A 19,274-nucleotide genomic window follows, 5' to 3' on the forward strand; every position below is an offset into this window, starting at 1 on the left:
ACTGCTATATTTGAGAAAATTACGTTTTGCCGTTGATAATATTCTGCTTGATACATTTGTTGTAGCATTATTAATTTTATAAAAAACTGCTTACGGGCCTTGGAATGTCATTATAGGCTACTTCTTTCGGATACCCTCTGTAGAAAGTAATCTAGTGGATTTACATCAAGTAATCTCGTGTAGGCCGCCGTACTGACCTACAGTAACCAATCCACCGCTCATAATGGAGGAACACCTCCTGTTGAAGGCACATCCTCCCCTTTTTGGCCAGTTCAAATTTCGGCTGATACGTTGTACAGTCGAAATTGAAATTCAAAATGCTCAGAATATTCCTCAAATTTTACACGTTGGAGTTATCGCAGAACTGGACCCGCCCGCATCGTTTCGAGCTACTAGGACGTGTTAGAAATTATGCACGTTCCCACTTTTGGAATAGATCATCTGTTTATTGACGGATTTCAAACTGATAATTTATGGCGCCTCTAACTCTAAATCTGCGGTCTCGATCTACGAATCGACAACTGTATGTCACCTGCTTCAGAATTGATAAGTATTGTAGGTGTCCATAGAAAATGTGAAAACTTCCCATTCCCTCTTCTTTCGGGTACTGACGAGTGAGTTTACTTATATTTCTTTACTCGTTTTCGTTGTTGATTAATTAACGTTATTTTTTAATAAAATCGCTTCTAATTTATTTAACTTATATGCCCAGGCAAGTCCATCGAGGGGAGAGCGGAAAGAGTGTTCCCCCTGGTCCAGAGTATTCTCTCTGACGTTGCAAGGATACCCGACTCTGCTCGGATTTTACCCGCACGACCCCGCAAATTGGGGATCATATTTATATGATCATCAAGCACGACACGAGAACGCTGTATGTGTGATTCCAAACCAGAGTAAAAAATGGGATAAATTTGGCAGGATTAGTATTGAAAACACATTTCAGTTAAGAACAAGGGTAGTATATTTTATACTAATCACTATATACACAATACAATTTCCATCCTCGTTTGTATAGGAGGAGCAATTAAAACTATGAAATTAATAAATAGAAAATAGTTAATTTGGTCCCTGATTAGGTCCCATCCCATAAACCTGTTGTGGAGGTCCACCTTGTCCCATTGTTTGCATCGGAGAATTCATCATTGGTCCAGGACTAGATCCAACAGGACCAACTGGCGATGGTACAATCTACAGAAACACAACGCAGAACAGTAAATTGTAACAGTGACAAATACTGAATGAAAAAAGTGCATATTAACAAGTTCGCATATTTTTACCCACCGGCATTCCCATAGGAGGAGGTGGTGGATTATCGTTCATGAAAGTGAGGTTGGCTAACAAATCGCGAACCGCAGGAAATAAGGAACACTCGCCCGGCTGCGCCCCATACTCTGAAAACTGCCTCAGCTGTGCACTAACCGGGTTGGTGGCAGGAGACTGGACCTGTTCCCGTCGTTCTGCCAGTTGAGTCACATTAGAACTACTATCGTATATCATCGGTAAAACAAGAGAGGGACTGTCTTTCCAGTCTTGCCCATGGTATGGTATCCTTGTGATTTGCAACTGTAAATAAAGCAAAAAACATATCCATATTGTGAGGTTAATAGAAGCTTCAATTGTCGTTTAATTATCAGCAAATTATTTCTTCTCTAAATCATGTGAAGTAAAATGCAAGGTACTTACGAAGAATAGAATTTTCGAGCGGAATAGCAGCACCGCTGGATTTCCAACAGGAACAATTTGAGCCCCTGACGGCGGAACTCGCATGCAGAATTGTACGGTCCATTTCAAGCCCTGCACCAAATCCGGCATCAATTCCAGTCGCATTATCTGGAGATCAAATTATTCGATAAGGTTTGCATTGATTAAAAGTAAATTTAGATTTTACCTGAATGAAATCCTTTAAAATCTGAGGCGGAACATTCAACGCCCTGCAGAATCCGTGAAGTGCGTTAGGTCGATATGGTGGCGACGCTACTTTCAAATCAAAGAATTGTTCAATTATCTGCAATTCCTCTGGACTATATTGATATGGTTGCTTTCCGTCTGCCAAAGTGGGCGGCGGTGGCATTTGAGTAACTTTTATATGAAGCGACTGCATATGAGTTTGATTCAAGTAGACTTGACACTGCAGTCCGTCTACTTTGAATAGAACCACCCCGGGTTCATTTGAATTCAATTGCGTCAGCCATTCTTCTGATTGAATATTCCGTTGCAGCTGTCGGCGCATATACACACAGCCCAAAAATCTCTCCAAGGGACTCAAATCCGGGCCACCCATATCTTTATTAGGATGAGGGCACGGTCGACATAATGTCTCCAGTGCTTCGTGTGTTAAAAGCGTTGGTACTGCACCAGCCCACGATCGTGCCGGCAGAACTCTTGAAAGATGAGGCGTACATGGCGCCTGTGATTTATGTTCAGGGCTCTGGCCAGGACGCGGTGACGGCCTAGGCATAGGCGACCCTGGCCAATTTGAAGCTGCCGGAGACAAAGCGGTGAAGGGGCTGCCGTCTGTATGACCTTGCATGTACAATGTGTTTGGGCCTGGTGAATGGGCCATGGGACTTGGTTGGGGATTCAACGGCGATGATGGCATCAATCCACTCGGAGATGGATGCGGCATATGTGGAGCTGGCGGTGAAGTCATACTGAAGTTTGGATGACCCTGACCGATTGGATGTGGACTGGCAGGGGTATGGGGATTCGAGCCGGATGGTGGGGTCATTGGCGGTGCAAACCTCAAACCACCATCTCGAGGACTTTGAGGACCACGCATTCCACTGGATAAGAATGGAGAAGATCCTCCTGTCCCTGGACCTCCATGAGATTCTTCCATTGTAATAGGCGATGGTGGGTTATCATCTTCACTTTGCGATCGTCGGCGGTACACTGCTGATTTGTCAACGTATTTTGACAAAAAGCCCTGTAAATGTTTGGTTGAAAATACGAACCCCAAAACGGCGTAACACTTGTCTTACCTTAAGTCCTTGTGTTGGCGAGAATTCTTCAACCACATTACTTCTATCAAATCGACTGTAAGCACCATCTCGAATAGAAACCAGTCCTCCCCCTCTAAACCTGATTTCCAGGCAGTACATTGATTGATATGACAGCCTTATTAACGTCGGAGATTGCGGCAAAATACAGAAAGTCAAAACCGGAACCTGAGGGCGCTGAAATGATTCGATGAAGGTTTTAGAAAATTTCATAAAACAGATAGTTCTACACCTAAATTTATTAACACTATTAGTAGCACCGCCAAATGAACAATGCTCACGTAAAGCAAACTTATAACTCTTAACGAAATGTAAATATTTGGTATTTACCGGTATTCCCAGCTGGGGAATAATTGGAAGTTTAGCTATCGAACTCAAAGGCTGATACGTTTCGTGCAAAACCTGGACAATGTGAGACAGATTGTAGTGACGATTAAGATGCGACTGTAGCTGCTCCAACATCATCGAATGTGCGTTGATTGCTGAGATTCCGCCAACAAATATCTGAAAAGCAAATATTTTTAGAAGAAAGCTTGAACAAGAGACAATTAAACTGACCATTCGGAATCCTTTTGATTTGGAAGACCATGACAAACTAAATGTGACTTCTTTGTTAGGTCCATAGTTCAGTAGCAAATTTGTGTAGCTGTAGGACTTCACACTAACCATACTCTGATAATTAAGCTTTTCTGAAAGAGTGAACATTCGACGTGAATTAAAAAGAACACTTTAGAGTCTCAGTGAACTTACCATTCTTATAGTGCTCAGCAAAATCGTAAACAAGACAATAGAGGTACACGATTTTTGCCCAGTCTTTCAGTAATGCGTCAACAGTCTTGGACACGTTAGTGGAAAGAAGATCGTAATGTAAGTAAACAGTTCTACGGCTTCCCTGTTCTTTATGGTTCAAACTTGGCAAAGGGGTGCTGTAAAACACAAATTCCACAACCCATGTACGGCTCTGGTTGTGCTTATTCATCTGTGCCCGAATAGAAACCGAAAGCAACCGTTTTAACAAACTATTCCAAACGTGCGGTTCAATGACCGGCGTGGAGATGGAGCCCTATAAGGGAATATAATCAGCAACAGCTAATATCATCTTACTTTCTATCAAATACTTTTTGCTGTGAATCACTTGACCCAGAACTGCTTCCAGGTTTTGGTAAAGTTAGCAACTTCAAAACCAAAGATGTTGCATTGGCTTCCACTTGTAGGCCACTGTGTGGCATATTGCGCTTGGAAAATTCACGAGCCAGAGTCAAGAATGGTATCTTCTCATCACACATTGCCACAACATGCGCAAGTTCGGGAATGAAGTACGCTGGATAAATTGTTTTTTGCTGTTTCGATGGAGGACCTGCATCGTGGCAGGATGACTTGCGCTTCATTGTAGTATCTGTTAGTTTAAAAACAAGTGAAATCTGCCTGTTTTTTGAAAAGTAATTAAAATTACCGTCCACGTAAGTCCCAGGCCCATGAGTTGCCACGAAAGTATCAAATTCGATCATTTTAGCCAGACGCAGGTACATTTTTGGAACTTCTGCTGGAACATCTTCAGTTGTATCGCCATCGGTGACAGTTTGCTGAATAAATCCTAAGTAAAAAGTGTATTCCATCTCACTTGGACAATTGGGTTTCTCTTTGAGTTGAACAATCTGCCAAATTGGTTTTGGTTATCAGTTGAAATTTGCTTGAAAACAATCTAACGGTGCACTTACCAGAGTAACATTTGGATGACGGTGTAACTTAACGTAAATTTTCTGTCGACCTGGAATATGTGCGAGCCTATCTGGAGGATTCAAAAATGAGAGGTTCTCAAGTGCTACGGCAGGCAAGTGTTGCAATGTTTTCTCGCATCTTTTATGAGTTATCCAGTACCTTTAATGAAATAAGGAAGAATAAATAAGGATGCATTCGCTCACATTATAAAAAAATATCAAATAACCAATTAAGGGAGATTTCTGGTGCATTATGTCGGAAAAATCTTCTTTTCTCGATAGTCTGCGTTTTTCTATATCTGCTGCAAAAACTTAAATTATAAACGATTATATGACCGCCCCTCAAGACGCGTTGGGCGCTATCTCTGAGCGACTGCTGTGTTATTTGTTCTTCTTTTACCCTGATTTTTGACCGATTTTTGGATTTGGTAGTTTCCGAAAATGAATGAATTCTGCATATTTTGACCTTTCATTCACCCATTTTTCAATTTATGTCTCTAAAGTCTGCATATTAAGGTACTAATTGAGACCTTTCATTTGGTACCCCACATGGGTACATCCTTGCATGAATGTGGAGCCCTAATTTAAATTCCATGTAAATTGATGTCATATTTTCCAAAAACAAAATATATGGCAATACGATACTTGGACGCACAATAGAAAAAAGCCTAAAACTTTTCATGGAATTGAGCGAAAAACTGATTATGCAAGTGCATCTGCTTCTGATCAACTTCAAACACTGACAGATACTTCATTCTGAAGTTTTGTATTGTGTTTTCAACAATAAAGTGTAAAATTTGTAACGACGGTGTCTCTCTCCACCGAAACTCAGTGCGAGACTTCGCTTTGCGGAACAACGAAAATACCTTGCTGCCTCTAGATGAACAAAGCTTTTAAAGTTAATCGACGCATTGTTCTTGTTATGAGACTTCTGGGTTTAGGCCTACAAAGTATCAATTTGTTTTGTGGGTCAATGGACATCAGGAGCAGCTTAGCTATCAATGCATAATATGCGTGCATGAAAAATATTTTTCATTGAGTTGTGGACGAAGAAAAAAATATAGATGGGCAGGTAGACGTCAGTGAAGGCTCTGAGGAGGTCAATTTTAGTGCCACAAACTCATAAGGCCATTACTGCTGTGGTAAGTGCAAGGGAGCAGAATCAGTTGGCCTAAATCTTTACAACCAGCCCCTAGCATTCACGCAGCTAACGAAGGAAGTGCCTGAAGATTTCTCCCTATTTTCCACAGCTTCGGTAATGCAAATTGTAGGGAATGTCGACATGGCGACATGGTGCAAATGGAACACAGACTGTGCCCACCGAAATACTGCTAAGAATAAAGCTCCGCCCGGCCAGTTCATCAACCCACTCATTCACTTCTATGTTTCTATGACCGAGGATATAAATGAAGGTGATTTTGAACGTGCCGTCCAGATTATTCAGTGTTTTTCGGCACTATCCTACCAGCCTAGAGGGTGTCGCCGTTGAGTACAAGGCTTTAATGGCCGCTTGTGTGTCTGTGGTGGAGGAGAAGCTACAGCTTCTGAGCACCCCGGACGTGTCGGCCCAGTGTACTCGCCACCCCAGTCTAACGGAATATTTCGGATTCGTAAACGTATCGCAGGATTTCCGTTAGTGGATGTGATGCTACCCGTCGCAACTGGAGAACATCGGCCCCAAAGATCTGATGCCTGATGCACATCTGATCTGATTTACATAGGAACTGCTCTGTGGATTCCGCTTCCTTCTCATTACAGGAGGGACAAGTATCATCTTGAGTAATTCCTATTCTGAACATATGCCCAGCTAGTGAATTATGACCTGTCAGAATGCCCACAATACACCTGCAAGTCCTCCTGCTTTTCGACAGGATAAACTTTGCGGTACGAATGTACTGTTCTGGCAGCAAAAGTCTGGTGTGTCGAGCAGCATTTAGGCTCTGCCACCTGTCATTGTAGGAAGCTTGTTCCCAGTTTTTGGAAACAGACTTAGCCAATGCTATTGATACTCCAATTGCTCGTTCCGGTCCCGGCATAGGGGAGATTGACCCCTCTTTCGCTAAAGCATCCGAGATTTCATTTCCCTCTAGGTCACAGTGACCAGGTACCCAGAGTAGTTCCACCGTATTGAATCTAGAGATAGAGTTCAAACGGTTTCTGCATTCCTGAACGATTTTCGAGGTGATTAAAGGACTACTCAACGCCCTCAATGCAGCTTGGCTATCACTGCAGATTGCGATGCGCCAGCCCTTCAACCGTTCGTCAATCACCCAGTTTGCCGCCCTTACGATCGAATAGACTTCGGCTTGAAAAAAAACCGTTGCATATTGCCCCAAAGTAAAAGCCCACTTCTCGTTTTTATTCGAAAGGTAGACTCCACAACTCTCTTCTGTTTTTGAGCCATCGGTCTAGAAGCCTTCCGTATATCCCGTCACGCATTCCTCTGGGACTTCCTAGTTCTCTCTACGCTTCAGGGTAACTTCATATCTTCTACCAAACAGATATATGGGAACACGAGAATCGGAAGACATTGTAAGAACTGGATTCAGTCCTCCCGGTAACTCTTCCAATGCTCTTCATTGCTTCTGCTATCAGATAGCGATAGACACCCACCTCAGCGCACAGCAATCTGTGCGTTAGCATAGCATGGATCCACTTAATTAAAGCATCATCAACACCAGGATCTCTGGCGGTATCAGAAAGTTTTTGAAAAGGCGCACAGTCAAAAGCCCCTTCAATGTTCACGAACACCCCATCTCGTATTCACCATTCAAAGTTGCATTCTCTATCTTTGTGACCAAAGAATGAAGAGCAGACTCACAGGACTTTCCACGCTGTTAAGCATGTTGGTTTTCATTAAGTGGGTGCGACCTAAGCGCGTTTTCACGAATGTGACGCTCCAACTCATCCCTCTTGAGGATTCTGCACAGCTTTGAAGTCTCTCTTTCGTCTTCCAGTTCCTCACAGTACGCTCTAAAGGAGTCTCGTTTCGAACACTTAACGAGCCTCTTATATTCACGCTGTGAGTTCCTGAAATTTAACCAGTCTTAGTTCTTATTACTTTCGCAAGCCCGGTTCAGAAGTCGCCTGGTTGATTTCCTGAGTTTTTGCAGTTCCCGGTTCCACCAAAGAACCGTTTTACCGCTTTGGCCTCGGGAAATAGGACAAGCCTTTTCATAGCACTCTAAAAGTGTGCAGTTCAGAGTTTTCAATTCATCTTCAAGCGTCAAAGGAGTAATGGCTGCCTAACTGTCGGTTAGAACAGCTATCCAACGTTTGGGGCTCAGATCATGTCCCATCATTCCAGTATCGCCAGTACTTCCACTTGGAATACAGTGGTGACATCTGGGAGACCAGCAAAGCACCGAAGAATACTATGTAAGCCTTGAAGACTCTTACAAGAAAAGGCTGGTGGTGAAAAATGGAATGTGCGAGTCTTGTGCAAAAGAGAAACCAGACTGAGAAATGCAAAAAACGAAGTACAGCATTAGTGGCGAAAGCGCTGGGAATGAATTTCTGAATAAGATAATTTGGACATTTAGTCCAAAACACATGCATTCGAGAGCAAAGGTCATGTAATTGCCGACTTTTTTGATTATCTGCATGTTTAATTAAGACTGTCCAGCGATATTAGAGATAATGGAGTGAGTAAAACTGGCATATGTAATTCCAACCTATCCAGACGCAACAGCAACCACATCGCTGAATCGGAGCAACAGTTGTCTGAGAGCGTGAAAAAACAGTGAAAAGAAAGCAGGAAGAATCGACGCACTAATCAGAAGCTAACCAACTCAAAAATCGAGAAAAAACACCAGGCTACTACGATGCCTCGCCTAGGCCTCCACATCGATACCTGTTTAAACAAAGTTAATAAAAGTATATTACCATATTTATTATATTTTTTTAGGAATTGGCTTGGGGCGCCCTCAAATTTATGCTAGAATCATCAAGTTCGCAGTAATATAGGCTATACTTTAGAACAGCAAAGTTTGGTAAAAATCGCACTATTACTACAAAGTTATAATAGGCCAAAATTATCACTTTTGTACAAATACAATAAATCCTAATGAAAGGGTTACGCCAGCATCATACTATGTACTATACTAAGTGAATGATATGACAATCTAAACACATAAACATTACGAGTTCGTAAAGCTAAGCACAAATGGGACAAATGCCCACTCAAGTACCCTTATATAAAAAATACACAAAACCTTTCAATTCCGAAGCGTTCAGTTTCCGGTTTTCCCACTTCTTTTAGTTGGCGGATGTTGTTTTTTGCAACTATCGATTTCGTTAGTAATGATCCGATCCCTCCCAAACTTGTAGTATCATTCTCTATATTATAAGATATATTACTTTTTTATGAATTGTACTCACGCTGCTCCCAGCGCAAAGGTGAGGCAGCATTTGATGAGTTACATCTGCCCTAGTAATTGTAGGATAAACTTACGGGGGGATTGCCAATCAATTTCTAAAAAATTTACTAATAATGAATATGGTAATATATTATAATTAACTGTATTTTACCCGGTATTGGTATGGGACGTATCTTGAGGCCCACATACCATACCATACTTGAACCACCATACTTTTTTCAGACAGTTGGATTGGATAGTTTCTGAAAACGGGTCATAGAAGTAACCGACCCCACAAAACCTTAAAAATATAATAATATGCCATTCTATTATTATTTAAACAGATATCGGAATGGAGGGTATTTTGGGACCTGGACATAATATACATAGCAGCAGCTTGGTTTTTAGATTTTTTGGCTGAGTAGCTCCTGAAAACGAGTGCGTGAAAGAAATTGTCACTTCTCCGCCCCCGCGCTCTCCTCTTTTGCATCAATTGTCAAAAACAAGCTTTGACACATGACTAAATTCGGTGAAAAAAAAAAATGAACTCAATGTGAACGATATATCTTGTTGCATGCGAGGGTATTCACAGTCCCATCTTCCCATCAAATTTCGTATCTATAGGTATAGCCGTTTCTGAGAAAATGCATGTGACAGACAGTAAACTGATTTGAATAATGATTTAACCTTAAAATGAACCGATTTCAATAAATCGTGGGTGCAAAATGTACAGAACACTTGTAGTTATAGCCAGAACCATGGATACATTTCTTATTTTTTTATATTTGTTGTTTTTAAAAGCCGGCATTTTTTCCACTTTTTAGAATTTTAAGTTAGCCGGAGTTCGAGCTATAGTAAAAACCCTGAAGTTCAAAAGTCTATTTTTTGTTCAATTTCAGGGAACTGAAACTGCAAATTTCAATAAGATGGTTGTCACAATCCTGCGGTTTACATGTGGTTCGGAAAAGAAATTCAAAAATGACTTTCTCCCTTAAATTAGATATAAAGCGAAACAAACGACTGTGGAAGCTAACAGTTCAAGAACGACGCGACGTCATGCGTAATTCACAGAAGATTTCATCCATAAGTGCCATGACACTTTCCAAAAATATTGCGACCTACACGTTTAAACAAGTCCGCAGTGAGGACATTCGCAAAGTATTGTGGGTTGTGAATTTCATCTCCGAAAATAATGGAAGAAAAACAGCTGGGCTTTATGAAAAAGCAAACTATAATTCATATAATGTCCGACTCTGTTGTATTCATGGGTTTTATTAATTTCCTTTGTTTTCTTTATATAGTCTATATTGGTGATTTGATCTTCTCGTTGTACTGTTTTATGCTCCCCCTCGGACACCACCTTTTCGTGGTGGAGGAGCCTGTAATAGTTGACTACTACACTAAGAGTGTCCAAACATGAATATGGAAGCAAATGATTTTAACTCTCCAAGTGGTAAGTACGTGTCAACCTTCCCCTTCGTCCTTACCAGGAAAAACGGAAAAAAGGGAAGCTGGTGCTGTGGGTGTTAATGATTTATAGGCGATATGTGGAAATGGACACCGGGAACTTGGGAAGGCTCCAAGCCAGCGGCAGCGGAAGAAGGTGAAGCGCCTTGCGAATGAGGACATGGACTTGGCTGCAACACTAGATACGGTAATGTCCAGAAAAATCCGACGCAAGGAACCGGAATCTTCGGCGGATGAAGGCGACAAACTGATAACTTCGGTGAAACCCAAATTGGACTCCTCTGCCAGCAGCAATGCGCGCAAGAAGCGCAAGACCAACACATCTGTGATGGGCAACACTTTATTAAGCTCCGCACGGCCTACATTCGCGCATCCAGCGGGGATTAGGACCGGTGTGCCAAGAGATGATCGAATCAGCAAGAAGGATTTGGTTTCTCCTATAGGAATACGGGCAAGAAGGCGGAAAAGGAGAGGACGTATGCGCAATCTGCAGTCTGATTTCTGACCGCTGCTGTGGGTTTTTCCTACAAGGATGGCAAAATGACAGAGGGACAATCCTCCATCCTTCGAGAATGCCTGTGGAAAAAAATGCTGCAGCCTGGAACCACAAGTTCAATCAAGGTTTTCGCGATGGGCTCCTCCATTTGGAATGCACTGATGAGGCTGCCTTAAAGTGGCTCCAGCAGGTAATCCCGGCTTTGAGTTCTGGCGGTCGGCCCAATTTCAGTATTATGAACAGTGAGCTGCGCAGGACAGAACATGTCGGATGTTGGTTACCTGGCCCTCGAAGGAAGCCCGAGGACATCATTCGCATGTTGGGTGAACAGAACCCAGCAGGGAGTTTTGGCACTGGAGGGTAAAATTCTTGAATGCATGAAGGGTAGATCTAGGTACAAAAGTGGAGGGTTTCAGCTTGGTATGCGAACTGGACCAAAAGAGTCTGAATGTGCTCAGGCACAGTCACCATATGCTGCTCCACTTTTTCCTAAGTAGATTGATATTCTTTATCAGCAAACTGTAGAACATGAAAAGATGAAAGCTGCCATACTGTGGTAAGATGATGGTATCTATCTAGCAATGCTAAAACAGAGTATAGAGCACTTAGAGCGACTGTTAAGAAATATTGTTTTAGCATGTTTGCCTTTAGGTTCCGTGTTACCTCTTGGCAGAAGGTTAAGGTAGTCTTCATACCAAAACCTGGGAAAGATGAATATTCTAATCCAAAAGACTTCAGACAATTCAACTTGACATCATTCTTGCTGAAATATTTGGAGAGACTGGTCGAACGTCGCATTCGTGGGAATGCGCTTAGGTTGCACTCAAAAAATGAAACCCAACATGTTTACCAGCGTGGAAAGTCCCGTGAGTCCGCCCTTCATTCTTTGATTTCAAAGATAGAGGATACGAGTACGCGTCTATGCGAACTGCAAAATTTGCCAATACACGTTCAAGCTTATGCGGATGACGTAGCTGTGCTTGCTGTTGATGCCTCAGTCATGGACTTTCAGTTAAACCAAATAAAACCACAATGGTATTAGGAAGGGGAAAATTGAATGGACTTTGGCTCCCAGGGATGAGGGTTACAACCCTTGAAGGGTTCTCTTCGAAGAAGTGAAATATCTGGGAGTCACTCTAGTTAAAAAGCTTCTATGGAACAGACATATAGAGATAAAGATATACGAACTCTCGCAGCTTATGAGCGACGCGAAATAATCTCTGACAGGCAATTCAGCCGCGTTGCGTTGCTTAGCTGAATGTCGCGTCGCACAGTGTAATTCAAGTGTGTATTGCTGCCTACAAAACCATATAACCATATTTTGACACGTCGCGTGGCGAAGATGGGGTTGTACTTTTAGGCCTCAGGTAGTAATGGGGATATACGATGCTATCATAGTTCGCTTATGCATCCGTAGTGTGGAGGGTTAAGGTGAAACAAAAAAAAGGAAAAGTCCTGTGTGAGAATGCATGGCGGGATATACGGAAGTCTTCTACATCGGCTCAAAAACAGAACAGGGTTCTGAAGCCGGTGTCTACCTCTCGAATAAAAACGAAATGTGGGTGATCGCCAGGCTGCATTAACTCTAGATTAAATATGATGGAACTACTCTGTGTACCTGAATGCCTCGCCTATGGACGCATCAGACATCAGATCTTTGGTGCCGTCGATGTGCTCCAGTTGCATCGCATACACTAACGAATCCGGGATATTCCGTCAGACTAGGGAGTCGAGTACAATGCACCATCACGGTCTGAGTGCTCAGAGGCTATAGCTTATCTCTCACCACAAACCCCCGCCCCACACACACACACCGCTTTATGGTTGCTTAGAAGTGCTTTCTTCAATTTTCCCAATCCTACAACGACTTTTCCGCGATGTATCAATTATTTCGTTACCCACTATATATATATATATATACCACAATAGTAACGAGACACATTATCCGCCATATATATGAATATGACACAGAATACAAGAAGACGAACATTGGTTTTTTACTAAGAACCAAGTAACTCAAGAGTACCGTTTAATAACTTCTTGTCACATTTTTTGATACCATACTTTTTCCAATTCGGAAGATACTCCTGGTGAACGTTTTCATTATCTATCAAACGTAATTGAGGTGAGGCAGATGCAGAAGAGCAGATTTGAAAGCAGAATGTTAGCCCTCAACCACGAAAAATTATGTCATTTCAACAAGTTAATGGGCATCCAGTTCATTCCATTGATGCAAATCTGCACGCGCTTATGATGATGATGGTCATATCATTGGGGACACCAGTTATCGCTTTGAAACGTCGAGTTTCTTTTCCCACGAAGTTGTTACAAACAATTATTATATTTTTATGCAAATGATTTGAGAAAAATCAATGTAAAACCTAACATGAAGACATGTTCACCAGTTTCTTAGACATCTAATCAAGGAAAGCATTTTTTGGATTATATTTAATACTTTACATTATACTTTGTTCGAGATCCTGTTTCAAAATTTTATTGAATCTTTTTGTAAGACTAGCCACTAAATCTTGGCATCGTTTAAATGAAATATTCTGCCTTATATTTTGATGCAAATCATATACATTTTTTTGTTGTTTCTTCTCTCGACATCTGCCTAGAGATTCTCGATTTAATTTGTGTCAGGACTTTGAGTGAGGCGATCTAAATATCTGTATTTTCTGAAGAGACCATACTTGCACGCCCCTAGCAGTGTTTTTTGGGTCGCTATCTTGCACAAAAATGAATGAAAGGGGCATTCATCCTCAAATGGCTTCATTGTGATCACCAACATATCTTTGTATACACTTTGAACCATTCACTCAGTTATCCGCCGAATAAGACCTACTGTAAACCACGAAAAAACCGACCCATGCCACAATCATCAACGGCCCAAAAGCCGGTTTAGGCTTGACCTAGTAAGGAACTCCAGACATTATAGTTTTGCGTTGAAGTCGTCTAAACTGATCATCAAATCACAATATTCCCTCTAATATGTTTCATGGTCTTTAGAGTATAATTGGGGCAGAGATGCACACATGTGTGTGCGTTGAAGGTAAGGAAGAGGCACTCATATCGTAGTGGCCCATTGTGATTCGCACGTCTAACGAAATATCCCAGACATGGATTTCCGTTAGTGAATGTGATGTTATCCGATCCAACTGGAGCACCAAAGATCGTCTGATGCGCCCATTCAGATAGAAAGTGCTTCGTGGATTCCACTTCCGCATTACAAGGTGAAGGAGAGAGGAGAATGGTGCTTTATAGGAGCAGCTGCACGCAGTTGAGGAGAGGTTTCCTAAAGATGACATTGTGACTGTGATAGGTAATTTGAATGCCAAGATGAGCTCTGATAACACCTTCCTGGAACATGTGAGGCATGATCTTAGTGACAGTAAGAACAGCGGCGGTTTGTAGATTTCTGCAACTTTCGCGCCACGTTATACGACGACACACTGTTTGAACACAGCAGGACCACAAGATCAGCTGATCTAATGAAACATTAAGGAATCCGATGTCAGACTCAAAAGGGCATCGTCTGATGGTCGCTTATCTTTGCTGGTTTATCGCTTCTGCATTGCAAGGGGGCAGAACGTTCAATCCTCAAATTCGTTACGTCTTAACAATCCGATTGTCGTTCAGCAGTGGAGAAAATTTAGTGATGCGCGAATGACATAAATTCTAAACAGCCGCCTGAAAATATTAGTGACCCACTGAACTACCACCAGAAGTGCGTTTATCTCTGGTGGTAGTGAAACTGCTGATTACATCCCAAAAGGGGATCATATAATCTGGTCAGTGCGAACACGCAAAGGCGGATCGATGAAGGTCCCTCTGTTGATGATTGGTAGCGAAAGTGAGCATGACGAACTTGAGCCTACCTTCCTTTAAAAAAGTACGAGGATAAAGTAATGTGCCACGAAATATCAGGATTTCCACGTTGATGAGGGAAGCAGAAGCTGACACAAATAACAAAGATTTCGCTTCTGTATACCGCATCTCGTAAGAATCTGCTGGTGGTCGCAAATGTCTCGATGGCATTGTGAGGGATGTGAACGGTAGACTCCACGACGAAGAGCAGCTTAAAAAGTGGAGTGCACATTTCACCAAGATTCTCAACTGTATAATATCTGAAGTTCCACGTCTTATGGATAGAAAAGATAGTCACCGTAACATGCGGATACGAACTGCTTTTCCAAACAAAAGCGAAATCATTTCGGTCATCAATGCGTTTGATGGGACAACGACGCTCAGCTTTTCAACTGCTCCTCACAGCTTTTGAAGTTTCTGCAGAGCCGCTGCTTACAGTCATCCGTCGTCGTCGTCGATGAGGCTCTACAGCCTTCCTCTAAACATCTTCCATCGATCGCGCCCTCCAATTTTGAAATCCGAGCAGTGATGCGCTGTCTTCGTCAAAAGAATCTGCCGGGAGCTTTCGGGGTTTTCCTACCGGCCTTCGTCCTCCTGCCTTTCCTTCAAATAGCCTTTCAGATATCCGTGTTATCTATAGCTGAACGTTCTATTATTCTCCTCAAGACCCTCCTCTCGAAGGAATTGATCAGTTTTGCGAAAGTCTGCCTTAGGATCTATTTTTCACTTCTGTAGCAGAGCAAAGGTCTTATTCTTTATATTGTTTTGTATACCCGTAGTTTTCCTTTCCTGTGTATGCAGCTGGCTTTGAAAGCTCCACAGGCAACTTGCTCCAGCACCAGATTAAACAGATTGATTGATTCCTGGGAATTTGAGATCTTTTTCAATAAGTGGAAGAAGGAGATGGTCCTCCTTGAGTGCCACAATTAGAGGAATATTTACCTCCTCCCTGCTACCGTCAAGATAACAGCTAAAATTATCGTGGTAACATCAAGGAACACGTCGAAAGTTTGATCCGCAAAGATGACGCTGAATCCTAATGGATTGACCACATCAACACCTTCGGTTCATTTTAGAGCATTGTGCAGAGCTCAGATCTCCGTGTCACTTACCCCATAGATTCTGAGAACGCTTTCGAGGGCATGAACAAGAAGTGCACCAGGAGTGTTCTACGCATGCGGAGGCAGCATTCTGCAGAAACTAATAGTTTTTATCAGAGACGTGAAGGGCGTCAATGGACCATGAAATCTTCCCTCAAACACCTTGACTTTGATAACATCTGTTTGCTTTTTCTCCGGGTCACGGATCTTAGCCAAGTAGCTCTGGATTTGCAGAAGGAGGCAAACCGATTTAGACTGAGGATAAAGACTAGCAAAGCCAGGGTTCCTAGTCGAACGGACTTCGTGTCCTTTCGGTGGCATTGTTCCTCCGAACGCATTGCCGGGCTAGAGCGTCTTCTTCTTTGGAAAGGTGCCCCGAATACCAACATCAAATTAAAGTTGATTCACGTCAATATTGTCTTTGGACATGGGAAGTGACCGCCAATGTCACAGCAAAGCTTCAAGTTTTAGTTAACAGCTATCGCCCCCGTATCGTCGGTGTACTCTGGCCCGACACCATTTCGGAGGGATACGTCGGCGTACAAATCAGGCACTGATAGACTTGCTGATTAGAAAGCAGAAGTAGCATACTTTAAGGAAGAGCGGCAACTCCTTTCATGGCTATGCCATAAAATGGAATTCACCCGTCCAGAGTGGCCGAAGAGAAGATCGCTATAGAAACACATAGCGCAGAACAGTAGAGGATTGCAGACTAACCGGGAAGACCTGGATGGCTGGAGCACATTTTGGCGACCCCAGATGATACCTAGGCGTGGTTAACGCGCTACACACACTTCATGCAGGGAATGTTGGCAACGTTATAATTTGGTTGGTCACAAAATCGAATTCAGGGAAAATAAAATTATTCCCTTTTCCTGTCATAGGGTAAAAATTCTAAAGAAAACCTCATGCACCTTCAATTTGTACTGTTACAATACGGATCATCCGGCACAGAATACTCACTCGCAAATTAACAAACATTTCCTACTCACCTCAACTCAGAGACCAGAGTCTGTAGTTTGCTGTGATCGCCATTCAAAGTATTCTGCAACTCTGGAATGATGGGGCAGTCCAAGTGCTTAGGAACGTGACACCGAAGCATGCCTGTGTGTGTGTCCACGGTGATGTAGATCTGTTCTGCTCGGAGGCAAGGGTTTAGCACCGGCACCGTGAGAATTGCGGGGGTTCCTTGTAAGTGGTCTGAATTGAGAAAATGACAGCAAGGAAAGGTATTAGTTGCCAGGGTCAAAGGAGTATGAAATGAAAAATTGTTGCTTTGGTATCTGTTACGTAAGGAAAACAGTAAAATACTTACAGTCCACGTCCTTCAAGAACGTTTGAAACTCCAATTTCAAGTCGCTGAGTTTAGAAAGGGACCGGATGTAAACTGTGTGCACCAACAATCGTTCCATGGAGAGATGATCGGACCGCACAGCCCGGTCGGCTACTTCGAATGACTCCTGGAATATAAGATGTCAGTGAAATTCTGCAGCGGTTGCACGAGATCATATCCACCTTCGAACCGATGGACGGTACATGTGTTACGGCCAGGGGCCTGGCAGTTTCATTTGGATCACTCTGCACAGTCAGCCGGAAACCAAGCTCCGACTTGGGGTCCTTGTTCGACAGCTCCCGCCAGTAAGACACCGTCAACTTCACACCAGGGATGTATTCATCGACGTGAATGTTGTCATCCAAGCGCTCCATGATCAGCCGGAGAGTCTGCGTGTAAAGGACTTCCAGTTGCAGCGATTGGCAGAAGTAGTGCAGGCAATTGTAAACCTCTGCTAGGGCGTTTTTGTTCTCGACTAGCCTGGCCTGGATGAGTTGGTGAATGTAGTTGACTTGCAGCGAGTGGACGAGAGCTTTCCCATCTGAAATTTTCGTGTGTTGTCATTTCACTTCCTGAGATACTGTAAAGCTTACCTCCAATCTCCTTGTCCTCCACGAGAATGTCAATATCGAGAAGTCTCCACGGAACATTCATGCCGTCCCCCATCACAGTCAACGACACCTCAAACTCGTGATCGACATGGAACGTCACTCTCCCCGCTTTTATCTGTACAAAATGAATGAATGAAATCGATGCGTCCTCCACGCGATCTGCCGATTGTTGACATGCAATTTCTTTACCTTAAATTTCCGCATTTGGGGCAGCAAATTGCCAGTAACCAGGCGGTGCTGTATGACTTGGTTCAAGCGCAGCAAAGTTTGCTTCTTCTCAGACGGAGTAATTGGATCCGGGGGAACAATCCTTTCGCGGATGCAAGCCGGTAGTCGGTTGAAGGATCCCGTGGTGAGGATCTCCACGGCAGCGGGGATGTGGAAGTTGGGCAGTCGAGCCCGGACCAAAGTTTCACGTGCCATTCGCGCCAACATGTCTGCAGTCTCTACGAAAAGCATTGATTGCTTTTCCAGGAAACTCATTATGTGCTGGAAACACCCAAAGTTAATTATGGATCAGGCAACGATTTAACCCACTTATTTACCGCTGACTTATCTACTTTCGATGCGGAATTTGCCCATTTTACCAGAGCTAAAAGCCGGATGAACAACTGCCGGGTTCTGGCCGAGAAATTGTAGATTTCAATTTTACGCTCCATGTCCGTCTTCCGCGGCAACCTGAAAGCCGGCAAAGTTCATTGATTTGCCTAAATTCAAAGCAATTTTAACTCACAGTTCTGCTAAAACAGTAAGGTCATGATATGTTCGCTGAATTATGAAGTCGATGAGCATCGCGAGGGAAATAGAACTCGTTCGCGGGCCTCCCTCTTGCCCCGACGGAAGGTAGCCAGCAACCGGTCCCTGCATGCCTTCGAGCGGCTGCGGTGGCATGATATGGTCTATTTCAAAACAACGATTGTGCGAACTACTCCTATCGGGATTACGACTAATACTCTAAACAAAACCACCAATCCGTAAATATCCTTCGCTTGCAACCGGAGTGTTTTGGAAAGTTAAATGTCATCTGACAGCGTCAACACCATTTTCAATTACAAAAGTATGCCAATCACTTGAAGTTGGCAATAAGTGAACTGTTATACAATAACTATTATAATGTTCTGTTTACAGCGGTGCGACGATTTGGGGGAAAACCCATTTTAAATATAGTAAGGCTCTTCACAACGACTGTTCGGTGCAATGCAGTTCTAAATGCAGGAGTAGAACAGTACAATTTTTTTTAAATATGCAAATATATAATAATATAGACTGGAAACAAACTTAAGGTACATATGTCTTACGGAGTTTCCATTAGCCCGTTTATCACC

The 19,274-nt window shown here is 42.8% G+C and overlaps 1 protein-coding gene across 2 annotated transcripts; it reads right to left on the bottom strand.

The window, feature by feature from the left end:
• Window positions 1-943: 943 nt before the first annotated feature.
• LOC119648330 (mediator of RNA polymerase II transcription subunit 14) lies at window positions 944-19,013 on the bottom strand. Of its 2 annotated transcripts, XM_038050024.1 has the most exons (18): window positions 18,683-18,840; window positions 18,495-18,627; window positions 18,139-18,438; window positions 17,932-18,064; window positions 17,521-17,879; window positions 17,321-17,465; window positions 16,998-17,205; window positions 4,718-4,877; window positions 4,453-4,654; window positions 4,118-4,395; window positions 3,750-4,062; window positions 3,558-3,688; window positions 3,330-3,503; window positions 2,982-3,176; window positions 1,889-2,926; window positions 1,684-1,830; window positions 1,282-1,563; window positions 944-1,188 (listed from the first exon to the last, which is right to left on the bottom strand). In XM_038050024.1, exons 1-18 carry the CDS (start codon window positions 18,838-18,840, stop codon window positions 1,057-1,059), a joined length of 4,488 nt encoding a protein of 1,495 aa, XP_037905952.1. In that variant the 3' UTR covers window positions 944-1,056. The 2 variants fall into 2 exon arrangements, with proteins under 2 accessions (XP_037905952.1, XP_037905950.1); XM_038050022.1 differs by having other exon boundaries at window positions 4,118-4,654; window positions 18,683-19,013.
• Window positions 19,014-19,274: the final 261 nt, after the last annotated feature.

The sequence above is a fragment of the Hermetia illucens genome, chromosome 2 (genome assembly GCF_905115235.1).
Source record: "Hermetia illucens chromosome 2, iHerIll2.2.curated.20191125, whole genome shotgun sequence".
Taxonomy (NCBI): domain Eukaryota; kingdom Metazoa; phylum Arthropoda; class Insecta; order Diptera; family Stratiomyidae; genus Hermetia; species Hermetia illucens.